Source organism: Phascolarctos cinereus, unplaced genomic scaffold (assembly GCF_003287225.1).
Source record: "Phascolarctos cinereus isolate Bilbo 61053 unplaced genomic scaffold, phaCin_HiC Scaffold_5;HRSCAF=322, whole genome shotgun sequence".
Lineage (NCBI taxonomy): Eukaryota > Metazoa > Chordata > Mammalia > Diprotodontia > Phascolarctidae > Phascolarctos > Phascolarctos cinereus.
Window position 1 is genome coordinate 25,096,100 of NW_027555958.1, and position 19,997 is coordinate 25,116,096.

Below are 19,997 nucleotides of genomic sequence, written 5' to 3' on the forward strand. Positions count from 1 at the left end.
TAAGAGGCTCAAATTTTTCCTAAGCAGCCATGGCTGGAGTTCATTATGTCAGCCCTCCTAGATCTATGGCGATGGAGTAGATGGGTTCCAGCCTAGGTCTCCCTAATCTTCAGATTAAGATTCTAATAAGAGGAAGTTAAAATCTTCATAGACAGGCTATAACAAAGCCTGGTCTTAATCCTTGTACTCAGTGTGTCAATGTCTCATAATCCAAGAGGCGGATCACCCAGACCTCTAGATTCTTCTTCCCTCCTTCCTGGCATCCTGACACAATTTTTTTTTAAAACTCCCCCTCCCCAATACTTAAAGCCCCTTCTGCAGAGGAAAGGTGAGGGCAAAAGGAGACTCAATCAGAATAAACTTTGATGCTTCTCTGAATAGCTTCTTTGAGATTGGAGGATCTTCCAATCACTGGTTTTAGAAACTATAGAGAGATATAAAATCTTTAGAGACACAGACTGAGGTGTGGGGTTTTTTTTTTGGTCTTTGAATCCCTGGACCCTAACACAATGCTTGTCATGTAGTAGACATTTTATAAATACTTGTCCATTGAATAAATGAGATCATAAATTTAGACCTTAGAGATGGTCCAGTCAATGAGTTATGAACCTTGTTTGCATCATGGACACTGTCATGGAAGTCTGGTGAAACCCATGGACTCCTTCTCAGAATCATGATTTTTCAATGCATCAAATAAAATGCATAGTATTACAAATTCTATTGAAGATAGTTATCAGAATATTTTTAAAAACAAGTTAACAGATTTTAGGTTAAGAACTTCTGCTTGTTTGTTATTCGATTGTTTTAATCGTGTCTGACTCTTTGTGACCTCATTTGGGGTTTCCTTGGCAGAGATAGTGGGGTGGTTTGCCGTTGCCTTCTCCAGCTCATTTTACAGATGAAAAAACTGAAGCAAACAGGGTGAAGTGACTTGCCCAGGGTCACACAGCTAGTAAATGTCTGAGGCAGGACTTGAACACAGGTCTTCCTGACTTACAGGTCAGGTGTCCTATCCATAATACCATCTCGGTTTTTACATTTGAGGAAATGGAAGCCCAGAGTGGTTAAATGACTCACCTACAGTCACATGGATAGATTTAGAGATGGAGCATTGGTTGAGAAAGGGAAGGGATCTTTGAGGGAACTAATTCCATCTCCTCATTTTATAATTTAGGAAAATGAGTCCCAGAAGAGTTAAGTGACTAGCATGGAAATCTTCAGGTCATAAATTTTGAGGTAAAAGGGACCTTTGAAGCCGTCTGCATCAATACCCTTATTGTATAGTTGAGGAATCAGAGACCAGAAGATTTGTCCAAGATTATTACCCAGAAAGATATTCAATAACAGAGTTAGGATTTGAACCCAGATCCTCCAACATTAAATCTAGCATTCTCTCCAATGTTCCCACTGCCATGTTAGGGAAACTATCATTTGCAACTTTTGCCATTCTCCCCCACACCTCCACTCCCTGCAACTGCCGGCAGTCAAGAGATCTTGCTGCATAAATATAGGTGTGCAAGCATGTAAGTACTCATACATGTCTGCACTGGCCTCTAGATTTCCTCATAGGCCTAATCCCTGATAATCAGAGTAAAAATTGAATGGGTACCAGGAAAAGCATCCAAAAACCGCTGCTTGTGCTGATAGAAACTAGAGGATGAACTGAGTGGTTTGTTTGAGGTTTCATTTTAATTGGGCATCTAAGTTGACTCATAGGGGTATGTGGGTGCCTGTTTTACATGAGTAGGGGACCTGGTATAAATTACAGGGAAGAAAAATTGGATATTCTGCCTTGATTGGCTCTTAATCTTAATTTAAGCAGGACAGAAGGACCTTGGATAGCTTGGCTGAGTGGGTTGCTTTGTGGGTATTGTTGTACGTTGAACCAACACTGAAATGGGTTTTCCTCACATTTCCCCATTTCTCTTTAGTTCTCTTGGGTTCATGGAAGCAGCTTTAAAATTTTATTGGTTTCAGCCAGCTTGAGAGGGCCCCCTTGGCTTTTCCCTGTGACATTTACCAGCCAACAAGCATCTATTAAGTTCCTTCTGTGTGCCAGGCAGTGTGCATAAGTTCTGGGGATTCCGAGAGAGGTAAAAACAACCCCTGCCCTTCAGGAGCTTACAATCTAATGGATACAGCATGCAAACAACTAGGTACAGAAAAAGATAGGCAAGAGAAACTGGAGAGTCTGACTATTCCAGGAGGGGTGATGGTAGGGAAATATTACTGTCCACACTAGAGAATCAGGCCCCTCCGCCACCACCACCACCACCACCACCGCCACCACCTTCCCAAGCTCTGGTTTTCTTTCCTCCCCCCCCCCACCCCGGCATTACCAATTACCTCAAAATTGGGAAGAGGTTTTTTTAGAGTAATGTAATTTTTATTTTAATTTTTTTTTACTTTTTTAAGGCAATTGGAGTTAAGTGACTTGCCCAAGGTCACACATCTAGTATGTGTCAAGTGTTTGGTCTGAGGCCGGATTTGAACTTAGGTCCTCCTGACTTCAGGGCTGGTGCTCTATCCACTGTGCCACCTAGCTGCCCCACGTAATGTAATTTTTAGCAGGAAGCTCTGAAATCCAAATCAGTTTTATTTAAATGCTAAAATAAATAAATAAACGATAGGGCCTCTCTTTGCAGATTTCCCCCATCCCCCTTCAAAAAAAATTGATTCTATGAATTAAGTTGCATTGAGCTCCCTTCACAAAGCTTAGGAATCCCTGCTATAGTCCTGGCTGTATCCATGCATGCGGCTTATGTGTTGCATACTGTATCTCCCTCTCCCCCAGTCCCTGTCCTCTCCTCCCCTGGCATTTGATCTCAAGTCTTGTGTGTGCTATATAAAGGTAGCAGTGGAGTGGAAAATCAGGAGTTGTAAGCCTCCCTCTACACTCTTTACTCATGGGGTACTTGAACCCTTCAGACTGAACATCAAGCCGACTCCACAATGCTTTTATTAATATAGTTCTGACTATTACTGGCTCCTAACTGCTTGGTGTTAGAGTAGAGCAACAGTGCTAACACAGGCAGGAGGCAACAGTCATTCCCCTGCTTCTCCCTCCCTGCAGGTGCAGATGCTAAACCCGAGTCTCCCCTCCCCCCACTGGGCCTGTCTGGGAGTCCCCAGTCCTTCCAGGAACTGCTTCTAACCCCAGTACGGCACTTCCCTTTTCAGGGGCTCTTGTGGTGTGGAAAGAACCAGGTCTGCTCCCTGCAGGGAAGTAAAACAAAGACCCGGTGGAGAAGTGGGGATGAAAGGGTGAAAGGAAGCTGGGCAGGCTTGGACATTCTACACCGGCGCTGTCAGGGACGCAGTCCCTGGCCCGTCTGCATATTTTCAACAAACATTTGTGGAATACCTTCTTACAGTCTGAAAAGGCCTACAGAGATGCATAAATTAAGAATCAGGCCAGGGCGAGGGTCAGGAGTGGCTCTCAAGGCTCAAGCAGGACGACTGTGCTTGCCTCCCCGGTCCCCGGGCCTGGGTTGGCAGCCAAGCCGAGCCATCAGGGGCTGCGAGCCTTCTGCTGAAGTAAGGGACTGTGGGAGTTGGAGGGGTGTGCGTCGGGTGAAGAGGATCGGTTATAGGCCAGTTGACATCCCTGACATGACAGCCGATTGGGTTTCTTTCACTGAGACAGAATGATCAGGTTGAGGGTCTGGGCTGCGTGTCCCAGGAGGAGAAAGGGAGATCTTGATCTCAGCATAACCTGCTCGGATGGAGCAGCAGGCGGCAGCTGCTTGCCAGGGGAAAACTCGGAGCTCTCTCGTGGCTAGGTTGGACGGCTGAGGAATGCTTCCGAGAGAGGGAATGGATGAACGAGGAAGTACCAGGAGCGCCCGCTCTAGCCGCTCCGCTTCGGATCCCAGCATGGCCTCGCAGCCTTATCTCCCTCGCTGTGAGCGCCAGGGGATGTGGAGTTTAGGAAGAAGCCAATGCTCGTCGCCAAGCTCGAGGGGGGGTCCCTCTAGTCTGTTGGGAGCCCCTGTACTGCACAGCCCAGAAGTAGAGGAGGGATCAAGCCTTAGCCCAAGCCGGGGACCCGGGGCTTCGAGGGGTGTGCGCCCCGGGAGCGCAGCGCAGCGCCGCGCTCGGCGAGGGGCTGGGACAGCACAGCTGAGCGCAGCGCGCCCGAGCCCGGCGGGTGCAGGGACTGCGGGGGGAGAGGCTAGGCCAGGAGACAGGAGGAGTGGCGGGGCGGGCCGGGGAGAAGCGGCGAGGAGGCGGAGGCGGAGGCGGTGGCGGAGGCAGGGGAAGAGGAGGAGAGGAGGAGGAGGAGGAGGGGCGGCCTCGGCGGCGGCTCGGGCTCCGGCTCTGGCACTGCAGCTGGATCGGAAGTCCCTCTCCAAGCAGCAGAGAGGAGCTGAATGAGGCGCGTCTCCACGCAGCCCGGAGAGAGAGGGAGCCCGGCACGGAAAGAAGCGGATCGTCGCCGCTGCGCCTCACTCCGTCCTCGGGCCAGCCGTCGGGTCGGAGAGGAAGGGGCTCCTGCTCCTCTGGCAGCTGCAGCGCGTGGCCTCTCGGCTGGCCTCCCGGGCGGCGGCGCCTGCGAGCGCAGCGTAGCGGAGGGGACCTTTCAGCGGCGCCGGTTGCCAATGGAGTTCACTTAAGATGTGACAGCGCGGGAGGAGAAAGGCGCCGGGGAGTGAGAGAGGAAAAGGCTCGGCCAACCTCACAGCCGACCCCAGCCTGTGCTCCGAGCCGGTCCGCCACCCCGAAGGGAGCTCGGACTCTTTCTACAGCCGGGCCGCCCCGGGAGGAGTTGGGGAACCAGCCCCCCAGCAGCATCAGCAGCGGCGGCTGTAACCCGAGTGGTCTGGGGACCCCTGGAGCTTAGCCGCCGCGGCAGCCTGGAGGAGGAGCTGGAGGAGCTGCCGCCGCCGTCTCTGCCTCTGCCACAGGCACAGCCCCAGCGCGCTCTCCTCTCCTCTCCCTTCACTCCCTCCCTCCCTCCCTCAGTCTGCACATGGTCTCCTTTGTCCTGTCGCCGCCGCCTCTCTCTTAGCTCCCGTGCGCGGTGGCGGCGGCGCTTTCCGCGCGCGCACACATACACACGCGCACACACTCACTCTCGCGCGCACACACACACTCGGGCAGTCGCCCCCCCCTTTTATTTTTTGCTCCTTCTTGGAAACCTTCTGCGGAAGAAGCGGGGCGTCGTAGGGCTGGGGAGCCGAGTTGGGCAACCGCGGAGACGAGGCGCATCTGGACGCCCGCCGACCGACGGACCCAGCAGCACCCAGCGGATGGGTGGGTGGCTAGGTTTGCGAGTGGCTTTTACCGAGGCTCGTCACCAGAAGAGAGGAATTGCCCTCGTCCAGAGAGGATCTTAGCCTGGAAAGATTCGCTTTGAGACTTTAATCAGCCGAGGACGAATCGTCTCCTAGCAGCCCAGGCAGAGTTGGGGTCACTTGCTACGTGTGGTTTTTTTTGGGGGGGCTTTCTTTTTTCCCTCTCTTCGTTCGCCTTTTCCCACTTCCCTCAAACCCGAGTCTTCTTACCCCTGGGAGATTTGGAAGCAAACCATGAACTTGGGGCTGTCGGGGCCCCCAGCGGAATCCTTGGCGACCAGGTAATGAAAATCCCTCTGGAGTCTCCTTTTCTACCCCATCCCTCCGGGCCCAAAGGTTTGAGACGCCCGGGAGGATCTGGAAAGGAACCTGCCCTCCCTCCCTCTGTGCCTGCCTGCCTCCTTGCCTCCCTTCTCTTCCTGTCGGTCTTCCTGGGCTGTACGGTGGTCCTGAGAAGGCTCATAGAGCACACGGGGCGGCCGAGCTCCCCGTTCTCCCTCCCCGGGGCAGTGTGGGTGTGCTTGCGGAGACAAGGACTCCCATTGCGGGCCGACTGTGTAGCTGGGGGGAGCCGCCTCACTCTCCCCTAGCTCAGCTCAACCTGGCCTGGGGTTTTTTTATTGCCTTTTGCTGGGTGGGAAGGGGCGGCGGTTGAGAACCCCCCAGTCCTGGGCTCACTGCGTCGACGCTAGTCTCCCTCCCCAGCCCCACTGGCTCGCTTCGCTGGCTGCCACCATCCTCCTTCCTTCCCAGGCGGCTGGATTTGCAGACAACCAGCCAGCCAGCCAGCCAGCCTTTGTACTTCTCTTTCTTTGAGAGGCCAGCTCGAGCGCCTGGGGGAAAGGGCGGGGGGGGGGGCGCCAGAGCTTGGGTGTTGGAGGGGTGGAACTGGGGGCTCACTTTAAGGTAGAATTGGCCTTTGAACTCTGTTAAAGCGGGGGGGGGGGCGGGAAAGGCTTCACGATCCTCTCAGTCATCGCACCTACAGCAAGCAGATGACGGGAAGGAGACTAGAACTTTGCTAGGGAAAGGGGGAGAGCGCCCTCCTACCAGGCTGTCTCTGAACCCCTTGTCCCATGCCCACATCTTCTTCCCTAAGTGCCCCGCAGAAATCCTCGGCAGGGTTTCCAACGACTGGGACGGGAGGGGTAGGAAGGAAAGGGTAGTTCAAAACTAGTCTTTGGGAAAGGAAAGGGAACGGACTTGGAAGGTTTGATTCCTCTGTTCCCTTTTTCTCTCCATCTCCGTTCCTGCCTAAGGCCTTAGATGCAGCTATGTTGAGCTCAGATGTCTCAACTCCTTCCTTCCCGACCCAGGCAAGCCGGGACCAGTTTTTGGACTTGGGGCGCTCCAGCCCTCCCTTCCCGCCGGACTTGGCAAACAAAGTTCGCTCCTCTCAAAATAGGGGTCAAAAAAAATAGCGCAAAACGCGATCGAGAGACACATCCCAAAGGTAGTGAAGTGAAAGAAAAAGTTTGGAATGAAATTGGGCTTTGCCTGAATTAGTTCCTAAGTTCGAGGCAAGAATTTTCTTTGCCTCGCTAGAATTCCCTTCCAGTTCGTAAGTGCGGGGTTGTTGGAGATAGAATGTCTGGAGTGGAAATCCTGCCCCGGCTAAGGAAGGCTGTCTTGTTCCCGTATTCACTGTTAAGGGCCCAAGGCTTGTACATTTTCTCGTGTTCTCTGTCTTTATTTAAGTCCTATTCACTTTTTCCTTAAGAGCAAACACATGGTTTTGCATTTAGAAACAAGCCAAAAAAAACCAAAATCTGCAGAGAGAGAGATTAAATCCATGAGCTGTAAATGTAGCGACTTCTTGAATGCATCATTAGGCAGACCTGAGTTTAAGAAATCCAGTGAAAGAAACCTAAGATTCCTCCATCCCTGAGCTTTCCTGGAAAGGGTACTGCAGCCTGTTAATTCTCAGTGAAGTGTCTCAGCATTAGCAGAGTGAGATAAAGCCAAAAGAAAAATCGGTTCAGAAAGTGGGGGTGGGAGTGGGGGGTGAGGGGAAGATGCAGACTTTCCTTAAGGGAAGATGGGGAAGAGGGGGGGAAAAAAGTCTGCAAATCAAGACCCACGAAACCAAATAATTACTAAAGTTTTCTGAAAATGCAATGAGAATTAATTATATTTAGCTTTCCTCCTGTTTGGGAAACAAACAAAAAAGCCCAACCCGTTCTTAGAGAAACAGCTGTGTTGTTGTTTTTAAGGCTATTGGGTTCCTTCAGCGCCTTAAATGACTGGATGAGAGAGAAAATCCCCCCAACAGATTCGAGAACCGAAATCATTGCCTTCCTTCCTGGTATTAATTGATTTTGGAAAACTCTTATGGGGACCAGAGCTGAGAGGTTTTAGGCGTTTTGTGCTTAACCTGCCCCAGTAGGAAAGGTAAAAATGCCCTTTTTTGCTGCGTGTGTAGAAAATGTTTCCTTTAATTCTCCGTAACAGTCCTTGTAAAATTATTTAACAGTTTAATGTTGGTACTTTAAAAACCATAGCCTTAATTTAGGCATAATATGACTTGTAAGGGTAGGGAATCCCACTTTTCTCAGGTCATTTTTGTTTAACTAGAACAAACGCCAAAAGTCACTGTCTCTTTTTCCTCCATTAAAAAAAAATGTTTTGACTTTGTTTTGACAACAGATTGTTGGGAGTGGGGGGCATTCAGTTGTCATGAATTTCATGGATTGGAGCTGAAAAGGTAGAATAACTAAGTGAATTCTGATGTAACAAGGACCTTAGGTTGTGGGGTAGAAACTAAGTTTCCAGAAACCTTGCTTTAGGTATTTAATTTCTGTTACATTATTCCTTTAAGTGAAAATGTTTTCTGACCAGCATATTTCTTTTAATCATTTCAGGTGATCATTTCTGGGTGGCTTCCTTCCCTCTTCTCTCTCCATAGCCACCTTTTTTTTCCCCCTGGTTGGTTGGTAGGTTCTTATTAGGAAGAGCAAAGACATAGCCTGGATTTCAATCTGATTGTGTTTTTATAAGGCATTTCAGTTTGCAAGAATAATCTTAGCCTATTTTTAATAAATTCATACAAGATGTATCAAGTAAAAATAGATCTGATATTGTGAAGGAAAATAATGGCTCCTCGTTAATTATTAAGAACATTAAAAAAAATTTAGTGTTCACTGGATCATAAGTGAATGGACACATATATATATTTGCATAATCCTTGGGAACATTGCCCGAGATACATTTTTCCTGCAGAGGCAAATTGATCATCCTACACTTTGTGAAATAAAGGGGTTTTCAGTTGTTTTAGTGTGGACACAACAACGAAGTAAAATGGAAATGAATCAAAGCAGAAAAATGGTCATAGAAAAAACAAACAAACAAACATGGCTGGCTACTATTAATTCAAAAATCCACCATATGCTATAGTTCTGCCTGCACATTTATCCAACATTCTATTCATCATTTTTGATGATTGTATTTACATGTATAAAGATTTTTTTTCCTTTTGGGAAATAATTCCCTTAAAAAGGATGGTTTGGCAAGCAACAAATCTAACCATTATCATTTCATACTTTAACCATAAACTAGGTGTTTTGGGGTTTGTTTTTAATTCTGTGTTTAAGATTTTTTTAAAAAAATTCTTTTGGAATTTTCAGAGCCCTACAAATAGGTAGTTCTGAAAGAAGAGCCACAGTATTTATTTTAATTGCTCGTGTTTTATTTCTTGAAATAAAAGCATGTGTATGATGAAATTGCCCTTTGAGGAATGATCATAACCAGTTAGAGAGCTTTTTTTGCCTATTTCAAAACTGCTTTGATAATCAGTAAGCATGATCTTTTGGAAATAGGCAAAGAAAAAATGACAGAAAGCTGTAGAGTGGATGGATATTTATGCAGGTTAAGATGTATCTGATTTTGGGAGACCAAGGTCAAACTGTGGCTAATGTATAGGGGAAGGGAGGTTGATTATGGGAGAGAATTTAAAAAAAATAGATTTATATGAGAATTGGCCTGCTTTCTAAGATGAAAAGCCAAAATTGAAATAATAAGCGTCCTGGTTTCATGAACGAAAATCGAAAAAAGTAGACGAGTCCCCCCCCCCCCATTCATAATGTAGCTTGAAAGAAGTGTTTTAAAATAATAGCCTATCGGTTAAATCACAAAATCATTGTGTGACTAAATTGAATGACTTTAGAGTGTAGAAAAAGGTTTTGTACTGATAATACGTCGAATCAGGATACATTTTTATTTTATATTTTTTTAAGCCCCCCCCAGGTAAAGAACTGCACTGCAGAGTTCATACTTATGGTCAGATAGCACCACCTTATGGATGGCTTTGTGGAACTGCAGCTTTCCATTTTTTCTTGGCCCCGGGGTAACTTGCCTAGATTTCTTTGAAAATGTAACGAATTGATAAATCAAAATATTTTCTTTTTTTTTCTTCTTGTCTTTCAGGTTTCTGATGCCAGCTCGGAGAAACTTTTCAACACTGCTATAAACAAAGGTAGGACTGGTTTGCTACATGGCCTTTTGAATAATTCAGTCCGAAGCTCATCGTTGGCTTCCTTTCTGGACCACAATTAACTCTTTTACCTGTCTACTTGGGACTTCTTTGCTTTTATTATTTTGCTGCCTTTTCTCTGAGGAAGAAGGGGGGAAAAAAGGTAGGGGAGGAAGGAGGATGATTTTTTTAAGTAATCCTTGGCTTCTGAGACAAATATCGATACAAGAAATCCCTTCCTGCCAGAAATCCCTTCCTCCCTCGGTCTAATTCAGATGAGTTTGACTTAAATGACGGTAAGATGGCTGTGATGGTGAATGATGGTCCTAAGGACGCCTTAACTTCCCTGTTATTTATCAGTGGATAGAGAATCCTAAGTAGCCAATTTGTACCCCTGACTGTAATAACCACCAGATGTTTTGAGTATTTCGCTGGAGTAATGGTCATAAACTGTGCCTTCTTGTGCTATGTGCTTTTGGTAAAGTTAATAAGCAATAGAAAGGGTGAAATTGAAATATGCACTGTCCCATTAATTTCTCCCAAACAGCAATAGATAGTGAGAGCTCCTATTGATATAACAGTGCATTAACAGAAAACTAGTCCTAAATCACCACTGATGGACTTCTCTCTGCAAGCAGCGTTGTTGGAAATAATGTGTTTTAGGGGAGGGAGGTGCCCCCCAAGCCCCAGCCTGCAGAGGTGTATAATTTGGAAGGTTTAAATTACTGAAAATCTGTCTCCCCCACACCTCTTTTTTGTCCTTTTCGTTGTAAACTCTGGTTTATATAGTCAGTTCTACATGGTAATTGCTTAGTAAAGATGGTGTGCTTTCCTCTTTCCTTTCCCCGTGTCTTAAATGTGTAGTTTCTTAGCAGTACTGGAACCTGAGCCGAGGTAGTCTTAATAAATTGGAATTTGAACCTCTTCTGCATTATATAGTTGTCTGGGCTCATATTTTCGCCTGGCAATGCGTCGGCTCCGGCTGCAACCACAGCTATTTTGAGCATCCCAGATTATGTTAGAATTTGGACCGAATGGAATTTTAAATAGTACATTATTTTTAGGGTTCCCAGAAGGTGCGCCTGCTTACTTCCACTGCGATTGCTGGCGCTCCCAGGATGACTTGGGATGCATATTGAATTTTATCTTTTTATTGCATAATGGAGGAGTATTCGCGTTTTATGTTTCATCATATTTTTTGATGGACTGAAAAGTTTGTATAAATTTGTTATCCATAATCCTAAAAGCCAAATAAAGTAGAGGAGATGGGTAATTCATGGGCCTGGTGAGCTCATTCATAGGCAGAAATGTGTAATTGTTTATTGCAGATTTTGAAGAGGAAGGAGTGTTTGCCTGGTACTAATAGGGCCATGTGAGAAAACAGAATTTGTTTCTTTTTCCCATAGTGTAGGTTGGGGGGAGGGGGGAGAGCTGGTCACTAAAAAGAGTCTCTGGGCCTCCCCCACCCAGAAGTGACTGTATCTTTATTTTGCTAATTTTGGGGGGGAGGGGAAGCTGTGGAATGTGTCTCCCCCTCTTTTGGGCCAGGGCCAGAAGAAAGGGTTGGGGGCTCAGTGAATCAGCATTCTAAGCTGAATGCCTGTAACCAGGGTTGAAGGGGGCTAGTGATTGATGAAGGGGGGGTGGAGGGAGGGCCCCCAGGCTGTGCTCCTTCCCTTTGGCTGTTTTTTTTCCCCCTTCCTCTTTCCTTTTTCCGAATCCAACATTTCCCACATTTTTATTTTTGTTTACTTACAGAGTTTGATTTGTGGCATCTATTTGGTTGTGAATGGCCCTCCCCTGACAGGGGCCTTTCTTCTTAGCTGCTGTTCTTGGGGTGATTTAGTTCCCTTGAAAGGATTAGGGTTTCTTTGTGCGGCCTAAAATCAACATGGGCTTTTTTCTAAGCTTTGCTTGGGAAACCGTACACAAATAAGCTTTTTAGTTGATGGCAGATTATTCCTTTGCCCCTGATTTCCATCCAAATGGCGTCTTTCTTTTCTTCTCCCTAGTTTCCCCTTAATGCCATATGCTAATTCCTGTTGGGGACTGAATGACAAGGGACAGAATCAATGCAAATCCAGGTGCTGCCTGGAGGCTGGCTGGTACCCACCCCCACCTCCATCCCCCCATCCCTACCCCCCTTGGGAGAGGGAGATTAAAGTGAGTGTTGGGGGGGGGGGGAGAAGCACCAGGGACAGTTTTGTTAAGGGGATTAGTATTCAAACTGCTAAATTTCGAAAAAACAACTTGAGAAAAAGTGATCCATTGTGTGATGGGAAAATATCAGTAATTGCCTGTAGACAGGTGCAGGGGTTCTCATTACGGGCTGGTGCTCTGGGTCTGTTTTTACTCTGGGATGGTGGGGGTGTCGGCTGCCTGGCTGACAAGACCATCAAGGAACTGTCAATGTGATGCCTGTGTCAAGTTCAAATTCCCCAGGAAAGCCAAAGGCCCCCTACTAGCTTGAAAGCCCGGGTCTCCCTTCCTTGTCCGGTGTTCTTTGCCAAGAGCAATAAGCAGCCGGGGGACTATAAAAAGGGGCAGATTGCCACCAGGTAACAGGGCAAGGAGCACTTCACGGCCTTAGCTTAACAAGGGCGCCAGGGAAAGCTGACAAGTGTAAGTCCTTCCCTCTCTTTCCTTCCCCCTCCCCTTCCAGATGTTTAAAGCTACATATCACCTCTCCCTCTTGGGGGTCTGACAGTTTCTAGCCTAAGAGTATCATGGCATTAAGCTGCCGGTGAGATTAAGCTGCTGAGACTGGCGGCTGGTAGATTTGGTCCATAAAATTTCACTGTGGGAGACCAGGGCTAATCTCATAGCCTAGTGATAGCTGGGGTAGATGGAAGCTTTTGATGTTGGGCGGAGAATGGAGCTCTAGGCGGGCAGACCGATAGATAGATAGACAGACAGACAGATAGATAGACAGGAGGCCTGCGCTGTTCATATCTCACACTGTTTGAACAATCATTTAACCTCATTGGCTCAGTTTTTTTTTCCACCCTTGGTAATACCACCCAGGGTCTTGTTTCCCCAGCCACCATCCAGTGATGAGCAGACAGTCAATTTAGAATAAGAAAGATTGGTGGAGAAGGTTAGGGTTAGGGTTAGTTTGTCTGCCTTATATCAACTCTGCCCCTAGTTACTTTCTCTGGGCCAGGAAAAATTTCTGGTAGGCCAGTGGCTAGACATGTTATCTTATTTTTATTTTTCTTACAGTGTAAAGGCTTTTCAGTCTTGTGGGAAGTCTGAGCTGGCAAGGTTGTTGCTGTGAGCTTCTTTTGAACGGGGACTAGTTTTTATTTTATTTCCTTTTATTTTTTTTGGCCATTCTTTGTATCCTCGGCTCTTAACCCAGTGACTGACTTAATTTTAGGATATCTCTGTCTTCATAGAAGAGTTCATTACAAATGTTCCCCTTCCTTCAGTGCCATATCCATATCCATAACAATAACAGTAATCTGAATTTATACTGAGTATTTTCCCTTCTAGATCTCCACCCTGAATTCTACAAGCATTTAGTAAGTGCTTAAGCTTTGGCTGGTTCAGTGCTGAGCACTAGAGATAAAAGGCAGAAAGATATAGCTAGCCTCAAGGAGCTTACCTTCTGACAGAGAAGACTGTAAATAACTAGGTATTAGTGGATATCTGTGTAGACTGAAGGTCATCTGGGAAGGGAGGACACTAGCAGATGTGGGGACCTAGAAAGGCCTTCTGGAATATAGGTAGATTTTGAATTGAATCTTGAAGAAGATCTGGGAAACTTAAGAGGAGGAGATGAGGGGGCAGAGCACATTCCAGGTGTAGGGAACGATGGGTTCCTGCCAAGGCTGGGAGGTAGCAGATGGAGTGTTGTGTTTAAGGAGCTACAGGTATGTCAATGTTGATGGAAGGTGGAATGTGTGGAGAAGAGTGACATGTTAGAGGCCTAGAAAAGTGGGAAGGGGTTGACCTGGTTGGGAAGAGTTTCACATGCCAAGGGAAGGGGTTTATATTTGATCCTGGAAGTAATAGGGAGCCATTGAATTCCAAAGGTAACAGAGTGAGATCTAAAACAGGAAATGTAATGTCCTAAATGCAAAATTTGGGTCTACTGTCACTCAAAACAAAGCTTTTCTTTCAACAGGGTCATAATTGCGCCATTAATCTCTATTTGTTTAACTGGTTTGGGGGACGTTGAGGTCAGTCTTAGGAATCTTTCTGTCTTAATAATTCAATCATTTGCCAAAGATATAATTAATTTCACAGGGAGACAGGCTGAGACTGATACGTCCTCATGTAGGTGGTTGATTTAGGACAAGAGACTGATTCTCTGCTCCATAGTATCCTGAAATGTTCTGGGTATTTCTTCTTAACTTAGGAATCCTCTTCAGTTGGCTTTTCTCCTCACAGAATTGAATCCCACTAGGGCTTCCTGCTCCACACTCATCCTCACAGTACACATAATCTTTCCTAAGTCCTAAATGGGAAAAAGAGTGAGTGCAGTGAATATGGTTTGTCTGGGCTGCCTAGAACCTGCCCAAGGTATCTACTACCTGTGGGACCTCTAGGGAAGACTCTGCATTTCTTTGCACCGAAATTTTCTCATCTGTAAAATGAGGTGTTTGGACTCAGTGACCCCTGAAGTTCCCTCCTGGCTCTGAATTTGTGGTCTGTGATTCCTTGAGAAACTCTTCTTGAAGTAATAATACCAATAACAATATCTGTCATTTTTATAAAAGTGCTATAAGGCTTGCAAAATCCTATCTGTTCATTATCTGATTTGGTTCCCAGTAGCCCTGGAAGGCAAATAAGATAGAAGATAGAGAAATATTTCCTGCAGTGCTGTTTAAAAACAACAAAACATCGCTCTTTGCCTGATGGCTGAGGGGAGGGATAGAGGTAAGAGGAAGTGGTGGTCAGGGAGACGACCAGGAGAAGAAAAGCTGTGGCTCACTCTTCTTGCCTAAGGCCATCACATTCCAGGAGCCTCTGGGATGAAGCCTGTCTTCCATAATCAAGATAGACGGACAGGAGTACTGAGTTCTGTTGCATCTTTGTGTCTGGGCCTTTGTGATACCAGTCTGTCCCCCGCCCCCACCTCCACTGAAATTTGCATGTGAAATATGCAACCAAGGGTACCCTTGAGCAGTTGTTAGAGATTTATCTGCCCCAGGTAGCCAACGGTTCTGGTTTGTCTGCTAAACTAATGAGTCTGGTCAAAGACACAGCTAGGTGGTGCAGTAGATAGCTCACTGGGCCTGGAGGAAGTGAGTTTAAATCCAGCCTCAGATACTTACTAGCTGTGTGACCGTGGGCAAGTCACTTAATCCTATTTGTCTCCATTTCCTCATCTGTACAATGGGGATAATAATAGGACCCACTTCCTAGGGTTGTTGTGTAGATAAAATAAGATATTATTTATAAAGCACTTAATTAGCTCAGTGCCTAACACATAGTAGGCACTGTATAAATATTGGTTATTATTGTTAGCTATCAAAGTTGAATTTTACTTAAAAATCACAGATGGAAGAAGTAGGTCAAACCTTTGTCTCCTCCAGCCAGGACTGCTTTTACTTTCTGGAAGCCCACCACACACCCCCTTCCAGATCTAAAGGGGCCTTGATATTTCTAATGGTTTCACTGGCATGCTTATCTAAGCAAATCTAATCTAAATCAGCCTCTACCTGTCAGTTGGTGGCTTCCTCACTAGGTGTTTGTGGAAAAAGAAAAGATAGGAGGTGTTGGCAAATGAGGGGCTTGTTGGAATCCCACCACAGTCAGCTCTGAGCTGACCTCCGTCTCTGCCTCAGTTTTCTTATCTGTTAGATGACCTAACATTGAAAGGAGGGGGAAGGGGGCTGCCTCGAAGGTCACTTTCTGCTCTAAAAATCTACAAGGTAGGAGGCCAACATGGCTTTCCCTAGACCCTCCCATGGGGCTTGGCTGAGCAAGAGGCACTGACAGGCAGACTTCTGTGGTAGGGTTTTAGGGTTTAAGGGCTTCATGTAGATTAATGAGTTTGCACTTAAATTGGCCAGTCATTTTGGACTCTTTAGGCAGCACATTACTTAGAGGGGAAAACAAAACAAAACAGAACAAAAATCTTGTCTAAAAAATTGTGACCTGAAGAGTGAGAGAGAGAGAGAGAGAGAGAGAGCACGTACATTTATTAAGCACTTACTGTGTGCCAAGCATTGTTCTAAATCTAGAAAGCGAGTCAGAGGCTGGTCACTAAACATAGTATTCATATTGATGGCAGCCTGTCGTGGCGGGTAGAGGACTGTCCTTTAAGTCACAGGCCCAGGATTTGCCTCTGACCTATACGGTCACTTAACCTCTCTTTGCCCCAGACAACTTTCTTAGATTATAAACTGTGAGGTGGGTTCTGGTCCACCTTGGGAAGAGGGAACCTGCTCCCTAGAATCTCGAAACAGTAATGAAATCATAGGTCCAGTCAACAAAATAAATACAGGTGGTATCATCTCATTAGCTCTAATCAGGCGAAAGGGCTTTGTGGTGTAGCGTTCCTCTGTTTTCTCCTATGTGTTTTCTGAAACCCCCTGGACAGAGAGGACCTAAAAGGATGGAGGCGAGCTGCCAAGATGGCATTTCTTTTAAAGGCCGTAGACTCTATTTTGAGGAAGATGTCTTCAAACCTAGCTCAGTAGTTTTTTTGCAGAAAAGAAAATTTAATCTTGAAAGTGATGTAGAGATAGATGTAGAATATCTAATTCTAGGAAGAGAAAGTGGGGGAGAAGGGTACATACAATCATCTTGTGTAGGTAGGCTGGTTTTTAATCTGTTCCCTGTACTTCTGTAGGATTTTGTCATAATGAGAACATTGCTAGAAATCGTATTCCCTTTTAGACAAGAAGGCACAGGGTCATAGATATAGTACAGTAAGGGATCTCAGACACCATCAAGTCCAGCTCCTCTCATCTTACAAAGAATCCTAGATCCGGAACTGGAGGGGACCTCTGACATGGCACCATCTCATCTGATGGAACAGAAGCAGTTTGTTACCTAGAAAGAGAACAGGATTTGGAAGACTTGATTTCGAATCTCAGCCCTGCTACTTGGTGCCTGTGTGGTCTTGAACAAGTCACTTCCTTTCTCTGGGCCTCAGTTTCCCCATCTGTAAAATGAAGGGGTTGGACTAAATCAGTAGTCTTAGTAATATTAAGTTCTTTGAGGGTAAGAACTCTGGCATTTGATATTTCGGTATCCCCAGGGTCAAATACAGTGAATGCCTTGCCCAGAGGAAGTGCTTTATAAATCATTATTAAATTAGATGGGTGTGTGTTTGGGGGTAGGGTGGAGTGGGTACACTGTGGGTGAAATTTCTAAATAAAAAAGGGAGAAGTAAGAGCCTCCTACCCTGAGCCCCCATCCCATGCCCAAGTAACACTGTGTAAAGGGTTGTCTAATAAGAAACTGCTTTGAAAAGAAATTCTACTTAGTATATCTACCTATTTATGTATATATTGCTTCACCAATAGAAAGTAAGCTCCTCTAGAGCAGGACTGTTCATTTTCTGTCTTTATATTCCTAGAGGTAGCCTAGCACTTAGTAGATATTTAATAAGCTCTTGTGACTTGACTGATAATGTTAGAAGCTACGCATTCTCATTTCTTCTGGGTCTCTTTGTCCCATTTTTTTTTTGTATCGGCCTTTTGGTGTGAAGCCCTTTGAACACTTTTATGGAGGATTTTTTTTTTTGGCCAATCCCACACCAGTGTGCTGAGCTCCAGTCTTCACAAATGTGTATGTATGTATATAGATATACGTATATTGGGGGGGGGGGGCACATTTTGCCCCCTGTATGAGTTTAGTCAGTTGAGCCATATTTGACTTTCTCAAAAAGAAAACCTTTCTCCTTGCTGGATTCTAAGCTAAGATCACCAACCCAAAAGTCAAGTCTGAGGACTCCTTCGATGTTGAGGTGTTTGGGAGAAGACAAAGGTCCTGATTGGGAATCCTTCCCAGAAGCCTGGAGTATAAGATTTCCTACAGAAAGAGGCCAGCAGGCATCCCATATCCGGACTATTGTACATTTCTAACAACTGCTGGAAAAAAAATGGTGTTTTCTCTGAAAATGTATGTTTATTTAACTAGGTTTCTTTTTGCTTCACAATCTGGATTCCATTCAGTCAGTTACCACTCCAATTAACTAACAATTATTTAACATTAACAGTAATTACAGACGCCAGTTAAGCGCCTACAGATGTCAACTGTTAGCTTTCTACCTAATCACTCAATGAAATGGAGAAAGTTCAACAAACATCAATTAGCTGAGCAATTAGTATGAGTTAGGAAAGAGCATGTTATCATGTGTGAGCTGATCCAATTCATTTTATTTTGGCAGTAAAACACACAGAGACAAGCAGCAGTAAGTTTGGAAGAGAAGATAAAGCCATATTGTTTTTCTGTTTTGCACCAGAATTTTTGCCTTTCTGGTTTTTTTCCCCTTGTGCCTAAGTCAGATATACTTTTGCCAGGAATGTGTTATCTTAACCAATATAATTTGTGTCTATTATTGGAAAGGCAAAACAGTGTTCATTCATAAGAAGTGACTAGTAGAATCATGAATCTATAGGGAAATGTGTGTATGTCTACACACATACACATATTATGGCACCAGAAAATCGCAAAAGTTTGCTTCGAGGGGTAATCTAGGTAGAATCTAGTGGTTTGCTTTGTGTATCTTGAACCTAGTTGTTTTTCTTTCTTTTTTTTTTTAAAGATTGATTCCTTTCTGAAATCCATGAGGACAGAGGGCCATGATATTTTTTATTAATTCCATAGTAACTAGAACTTCATGGTAGCTTTCTTTGTCTTTACCTGGAGCAACCTCATGACTAAACACAAAAGATTTTCCAAATCCATCAAAAATGCTTTCTCAGCTTCCCTCACCTTGGCTTTAGTGAAAAATCTTCCCCTCTTGGGTCGTCTGCTTTGTGGGTTTATTATGTCACACACACACACACACACACACACACACACACACACACACACACACACACACACACCCCAGCTTGCTGAATCCTGGATCTGACATTTGAGCCCTGCTTCCACACTGCTTGTTTGTCTCAATTTAATTTTAGGGCGATCTAACATTGTTGACTTGGACTCCTCGCTGCCTTTTAGTGTCTGGAATGTAGAGGAGGTGGTTATAAGTAGAAGCTTGGAGTTCATACTTTCTTTATTTAAAAAAAAAGTTTATTGATGTCTTTTGTTTTTGCATCACTTATGTTTTCCACTCTCTTCCTCTCCTCTGAGAAGACTTGTATGTAGCTATCCAGATACTTTAAAAGAAGATTTTTTTTAAAAGAGGAAAAAAGAAAAAAATTTCCGTAAAACTTAACCAACATATCTGATTTTGTATGCAAGATTCCATATCCCTGGTCCCCCACCTCTTTAGAGAAGAGAGTGGAAGATGTGTCTTTATCTTTTTTTCTTGACTCTTTCCTCCTCTACTCCTCATTCCCTTGGAAGTGATTTCTCTCATTCTCTGGAATGTACCTCTCTGCAAAGCCAAGGGAAGATGAAAGATACCGTTATTGAATGAATCTTAGATGTAGTCCAAGGGTCTGGCCCCTCCCTTAAGCTTGAGTCCCTTCAGACATCCCAGAGAGGTTCTCCATCCAATCTTCAATCATTCCAGGGAGGGTATCCATTCCAACAAGGTGAAGGGCCCCAAGATCCTGCCATATGAGGGCTTGTTGAAGGAATTGGGGACTTTTGGTTTGGAAAACAGAAGATTGGGGTGGGGGGACACAAAGCTGTCTCCAAATACTTGAAAGACTGTCACAAGAGTGAGAGCTTGATGTAGTGGGTAGATAACGCTGAGTTCTGTTTTAAAAAATTCCTACCTCTGATAACTTACTAGCTGTTTGAACCTGGGCAGTCTTAAGGTTGTAGGTGCTGAAAGAGATCTGTGCATTTTACAGATGAGGAAATGGAGGCCAGGAGACGTGAAGTGACTTGCCCAAAGTTGCACTGATAGCAAGTGGCCACGCCAGGATTTGAACCCAGGTTCCTCTGAGTCCTTCTTTCCATCCTTCTTTCTGTTGCCCTGGACTTAACTTCTCTGAGACTCAGTTTCTTCATTTGTAAAACAGTGTATAATAACACCTATTAAAACCTACCTCGGGATGGTGTTGTGGGGCTTATAAGACCAGCACCCAAAGCACTTAATGAACCTTCATGTTAAAGCCCTCTGTGAATTTTGGCCGTTTGATCATGAA

At 45.2% G+C, this 19,997-nt stretch overlaps 1 protein-coding gene across 1 annotated transcript in view; it reads left to right on the forward strand.

Moving 5' to 3' along the window:
* AUTS2 (activator of transcription and developmental regulator AUTS2) overlaps positions 1–19,997 on the forward strand; it is a 1,261,165-nt gene that overhangs the window by 1,136,261 nt on the left and 104,907 nt on the right. Inside the window, 1 exon segment of the mRNA XM_021006938.2 lies at positions 9,720–9,768. Coding sequence (XP_020862597.1) covers positions 9,720–9,768 — 49 coding nt within the window.